Below are 6,371 nucleotides of genomic sequence, written 5' to 3'. Positions count from 1 at the left end.
CCTGTGTATTGCAGGTATATTGTTTAGATACACATTTTATGGGTCAAATGTTATCACAGGAGGTCTTAAATATTAAAATCTGTCTTTACTCTTGTTCAGTTCCTAATCATTCAAATGACTTATTGAATTCTGGAGTTCTTTTTCTAAGTTCACACATAGACAACATAGAAATGGTTTCTAGACATGCTACCAAAAGCAAGTCGACCTAAACACACATTTAGAATTTTATGTATACTGTAATAAATTTATAAGAACATGCTCTAGCAAGAGACAAATTCATCCAATACTTGTTATTTAAATGTACAAAATAATGTATGTCTTTTGGTTTGTTGGTTTGTTATCTTGATTTTAGATGCATAATTTTTTCACATAAAAGAGATATACAAGAAAGACAAACGCCAATCCCTATCAAATAAAAGGCGCTCTGTATATCTTCTACTGATATATTGTTTACAACAATTCTTTTCTGATCATTACAAAACGTCTGAGGCCATCTGTAATCTTTCCATTTATCTATTAACCCATATTCATGTAGTGAGAGAATCCTAAAAAGGAGAAACGAAAATATGTTTTCATAAATAAATCACATATAAGTATTATTGTGTAATAGGAATTCGACATTTATGGTGTATACATGGTATTAAAAAGTTATCATGTTTATATATTTGTTGTTATTGGCTTTGAACTAACGTTCAGTAACTACCTGTACTCTCAGAAGGATACTTTGTAGTTTTTGTCTTTATGCTAGTTGTTGTTGTTTTTTTTTTTGCATCGTGTCGATCTGATGAGTGAAGCCAAGATCATATGGTTCGCCTTTCTATTGCATAGTAACATTGTTTTTGAATACAAAATGGAACACTTTGTAGGTATCTCATCATGAGTTGGTAAAATATATCTGTAGGGATACTAGTATCAGTAGGCGTATTAACATTGGTTAGAATGTATAACAAACAAAGGTCCCATAACTCAGGAACAACAAACAAGAAAAAGTCATAAGCGCGTCTGCATTCACCAAACTATAACAGCAGTGCAAACTTTGTAATAATATACAGGCAAACTAGAGCTAATGCATGCATTGTAAACAAAAATACTATTAAGTCCCTGAATCTTTTAGCGACTGAAATTAGAAATTTTGATAGGAAAATATTACATATAACCAATTTTATTTGCTAATTGAAAATTAAGCTGAATAAGATAATTTAAGACAGCAGAGAAGATAATTCTATTTTTAATTGTTTTTTTACTAAGACTTAAATAAAGAGTGAGCTATTTATACTGTTAATTTATGATGTCTATAGTCTGGTCAAAGGGTCAGAGTGTCCTACTTAACCAAACGATAAATTGTTGAAATTAGATAACATGTTTTCACGTGCAGAGAAATTTTACTTATGACCAGTGCATCTTTCTTATTGGTCAATGATCTTGCGGGGTCAGCACGAGTTCACGTGTAAGTGCGTTGTGGTCACTTCCTTTTATCATCAGCATTTGATGTGTTAACTTGTGATTCTTATCAAACAATTTGTTAAAAATTCCCACCCACATACCTCCCTTAATGTTATCTTTTGAAGTAGATATGTATATATGTTTATTTGTGGGGCAGATTTTTCTCCCCACCTTTGCTATTCTTTGTCATTTATTCAATTGATATGATATTAATTGATGTAATTTCGTATTAATTATGTATTATTATTTCATATTAAATATGAACTTTTATGTCAAATGTTTTATTTGCAAAATGTTTTTTTTTGCATTTTATGATTTTGAATAAATGACCTTTTTTCGTCAGTTTAGTTTTTATATCATATAGCAAATCAAGCTCAGACTCTGGCCTGTGTATACATAGTATGTTTATGGTATCTAGCTGTCTGTCTGAAAAAAAACCCTAACAAATCAAACTAATTGGCAAATAAACGCTCCTTTTGAGGAGTCAGTAAAGGGTTATTTGTGAACAATTAAAAAAACATTTTAACAGAAAATAGTTATGTTTGTAACAAATGTTTCTTTACGGCTGACAAAAAAAAATACTGCATGTACCCAGATAGAAAAAAACAGAAAAAATCATATGAAACTGAATGCATCAGAGCGTTAAGGTGTAAGGATACAATGCAATGAGTTCACAGTATTAATAGTAAGAAGAAGTACTGTATTATGTTAATGTTAAATCTATATCACACAAGCCTTAATGTGGTTTTTTAATTACACATTTCCGGTCGCATACATGCTGGTTTCTTCTGGGAAAGTTAAGGAGTTAACATTAAATAATGTAAATACTTACGCATTAGACAATATTCTGACACATGGGGAATTGTTCGCCAAAGCAAAAGCAACTTCGTTGCGAGCCAGATGTTCGTTTAAAAGTACAAGATTACAATGACCTGTTGTTTCGAAGTCGATATACTGCTTAGCCATGATAAAGGCATAGTTTCCGTTGTACAATTTTTGCAAATGTTCTTCGCCTGACTTAGACAAAACACTAGGATCGCTTTTGTTAAATTCTACTATGCCATTCCATATGGCAGCATATGTAGGAACTGTAGATTCCTGCAAAAAAAAAGAGTAATGTTTAAATGTAATAAGATGTTTGTCATAGACTTTAGTTTGAAGTCGTCCGTCTGTTTCAATATCGAGGAAAGAATCAAGATATCCTTTATCTACATCACTGGGACATATGCGATGCAAGCAATCACTGACACGTGGGTTATTGACTGACAAGACAGTAGGTCAGTAGGGCAGCGCTAGCACAATAAGTACCAATTGGAGGTAGAACATACCTCATCACTATAGGACTGAAGGCTATATTTTACTGCAATAGAAAGAATGATGGTAAGAACTTCAGAAAGATGTTTAGTCGAAACTCTCGAGGACCATATATTGTTCTTTATCAGGATCTTTGTAAAGGTTAGGGATCCAGTATAAAAGATGGAGATTTGCATTGTACTTCGTTTACTTAAAAATAATTTTATTTTGGATGTAACACGTCCTCTGATTGGCTGAAAGAGTTTTGTCTATCAGCTCATAGACATAATTTTTAACCAAACAACTAACTTACTAAGTATACAACACTTATATTTCACTTGAATGAAAAACTCATTAAAGATCACATGCTTATAATTGAAAAACTTCTTACGGGTTGTACATTAAAAAAGTAATCGTTAACTGAAACTAACCTCGAAAACTGTCTGAAAAACACTACTCCCTAGAGTTCCCCATTTATACTCATTTTGATTGACCATTTCCTCTAGTGATGTAAATGGAAGTTTTGTTTTGTGTATTGTTAATGATGCTGTAAGATTTCCACTGTATACAGCTATTGATACAATACAGAATATCCACCAACAGCTAACAAGAGTCCTTCCAGCCAAAGATGCCGGCAGCGGTTCTCCACCTATTGAAATATTCCAGTGAATGAATATCTGATGCATCTAGTGCAGAACAATTGGTACTGTTATTATTATAAAACGTTATAAACACAATGTCTTCTAAAAATTTTGAGATGCATGTACATGAAAAAGAAGCATTATGCATATGATTGTATAGGTGATTTCAGATTTTATTCATACTGTATTTATAAGGATCAAACAAAAATCCAAAACAAAAACAATTAAATATAGTATTAACAATTAGCACCAATAATAACGTGTGTGCTGTTTTTACAAATGTATAATCGTACCGTTTTTATAATTATTATCTCTCATATTTAGATTTTAGGTTAGGTTTACCTTTCAAAATATGTACACGAACTTTTCTATTTAGCATCACTTTTATTCAGTTTTCTCGCGACAATGTGCTATGAAGTACCAATGGTCGAAGCGTCATCACCAACTGGCAGGTCAATTGAAAAACTTTAAAATTCATATAATTATGCTATTTCTTTGCCTACCAGATTGATTGAAGGAGAAAAAAAAGAAATGGTCGGTTCGAAGAAGAATCGCGTACCTTAGTACGGTGGCTTCTTTTCATGTGGTTTGCTGCATTAGCACGTTTAACTTTGTCTACGCGTGTCATTCAAAAATAAAGTGCAAATTGAATTCATTATCAAAGAAAACATTTGTTTGCACTACCTTGCGATAACAGAGCTCCATACATGTACAAGAAAGAATGGTACAAGCTTGGCGATTGTCTTTTGGATACTGTTTGATATAAGGGGTTCCTTCTTTCTTCTAGACAATATACAAATGACATAACAATAAGAGACACTCCAATCATAACTATTACATTTGTCTCAAACGGTTTTATTAATGTCCGCCATTTGCGCTCCCTTGGCTTGGCATAGACTACTGTCACGTGGTCAAAAAGAAATGGATAAGTAAAATCAATAACCTTCTCCCGCTCTGGATTTATTGTTAATGACGAAACCACAAGATCAGCTTGCTGAAAATTAATAAGAAATAATCCGGTGAAATGTTGTTTATATGTGGCCTCTAAGATGGTTATATACAACTAAAATTATTTTTGAATAAATACACTATATAGAACATGATATTAAATCTTAATCACGACCTCTGCTCGTTCTTTCATAATATTTGCCATAATCGTTGTTAATGGCGATATGTTACAATGTACGTATATGTTTCTTTGCCTTTTTTATGAAACATTTTACAGTTTGTTGTACTGTTACACCACTGTCCCAGGTGAGGGGAGGATTTGCGCCTTCAAATATGTTTAACGTCACAGTACCCAAATTGCACCGAGTACCTAAATTGCACCTATTCAACAAAAATAGCTAGGGAAATCTTACAAGTTTTCTTTGAGACTTAACAATTTGTAATTTTCTGATTTGACATTATACACGTCTTTCGACATAGGTAAATATATATAAATATACACAAAACGTTCACAGTATATATCAACCGATGAACCATTCACTGAAAAAGAAAAATTTACGGAAACGTCGCCATGCGACGTTCACAAAAAGTAATCTTTTTAAAATGAGCAAATACAATGTGTTGCAAGCATCCATTTAAAAAAAAATGAATATAAAGCATGGACTAATGTCAAATTGTTTTAAATATTTGAAAAAATGGAACAAAACATCTGTGTGTTATTCGATTTGTAAGGATGTGTATTTAAGCATGGATGCAATTTGGGTACTCCTCATTATAGAATCATGGATCGTTTGGAGGTCGGTTCAAGTCCATTTTTCTATGATTCAATACGGACTCAAAATTATATTGGTGTAACTATATATTAAATAATGATATGTCTACAAAATAAACACAGAATGGTAACTTTTATGTGGATCATAAAAAACACGTAGATGAAAAAACTGTCAAAATAGGTGCAATTTTGGTACCCTCACGTTAACCCCGCAATATTCTTTATGTGCTTGTCCCAAGTCACGAGTCTGTAGTTCAGTGGTTGTCGTTGGTTCATGTCTGTCATATTTGGTTTCCGTAAATTGTTTTGTTATAATTCAGGTTTTTTAATTGAATTGTTTCACATTTTGCATGTCAGAGCCTTTTATAGTCTACTCTACGGTATGGCTTTTTCACATTGTTGAAGACCGTACTGTTTCCTATGTTTGCCTATAGCTACATCCACTTCATATAAACTTTGGTGGATAATTGTCTCATTGTCAATCATACAACATCTCCTTACTTTTATGTAAACAAAAGATACAAAAATAATATACATATATAATAAGCAAATTCTAGTCTGCCAGAAAAACAATATCACTGTTACCCAAATACCTTGACGATGACTATGAAGTTAAACATATATAATCTAATCTGATATCATAGGTATTTGTGATACTTGTATTGTATGAGTTAGTCTATTCTCACGAAGATGTGTAATGTAAAAATAAGGAAATGTGGTATAATTGCTGGTTGGATAACTATATGTTATGGACCAACATAAACAACTTCAAAGTCTGCGCTAGACCTTACAACACTGGCCACAATCTATACCAATATCAGTTATTGATAAACCTTCACTGTGTAATTAAAATTTGCATTCGATAAAGAAAAGTTCTTTAAACATTGTTTGATTTCTTTTGATAATTGACACACCTCGTTTTGTATCATGCCAACCATTCCTGTCCAGGTTCCATTTGGCAGTTCAGCACCAAATGCACCATCTGGGGGTATAGTTACTGAATATCTAGTAAAATAAAAGTTAACATTTTCATGAATTTTCATGTCTATGTTTTCTCAAATAATCACAAGTGCCTGGAGAGGATATTGTCATGTTGCCTTGTGTTACGATGCGCTGGGGATCGAATATAAAAATACAAACAAATTTAAAGGCAAGGTGAACTTGATTACACGAGTTAGTTGCATTGTCGTCCGAACTCTAATGTTCGATATCCTGTTTTGATATTTGGTTCTGTTGTTATTCTGTGGTGCGCAAAACGCACGTCTAACGTACCA

The 6,371-nt window shown here is 32.6% G+C and overlaps 1 protein-coding gene across 1 annotated transcript; it reads right to left on the bottom strand.

Annotated features, from left to right (window-relative positions):
• Positions 1-296: 296 nt before the first annotated feature.
• LOC127706678 (glutamate receptor ionotropic, kainate glr-3-like) lies at positions 297-6,140 on the bottom strand. Its single transcript, XM_052211336.1, has 5 exons — positions 6,012-6,140; positions 4,062-4,371; positions 3,168-3,385; positions 2,276-2,541; positions 297-545 (listed from the first exon to the last, which is right to left on the bottom strand). The coding sequence occupies exons 1-5, from the start codon at positions 6,138-6,140 to the stop codon at positions 338-340; spliced, it is 1,131 nt and encodes a 376-aa protein (XP_052067296.1). The 3' UTR covers positions 297-337.
• Between the last annotated feature and the right edge of the window lie 231 nt (positions 6,141-6,371).

The sequence above is a fragment of the Mytilus californianus genome, unplaced genomic scaffold (assembly GCF_021869535.1).
Source record: "Mytilus californianus isolate M0D057914Y unplaced genomic scaffold, xbMytCali1.0.p SCAF_6, whole genome shotgun sequence".
In the NCBI taxonomy this organism is placed as follows: domain Eukaryota; kingdom Metazoa; phylum Mollusca; class Bivalvia; order Mytilida; family Mytilidae; genus Mytilus; species Mytilus californianus.
This window is presented reverse-complemented; position numbering and strand designations above follow the sequence as displayed.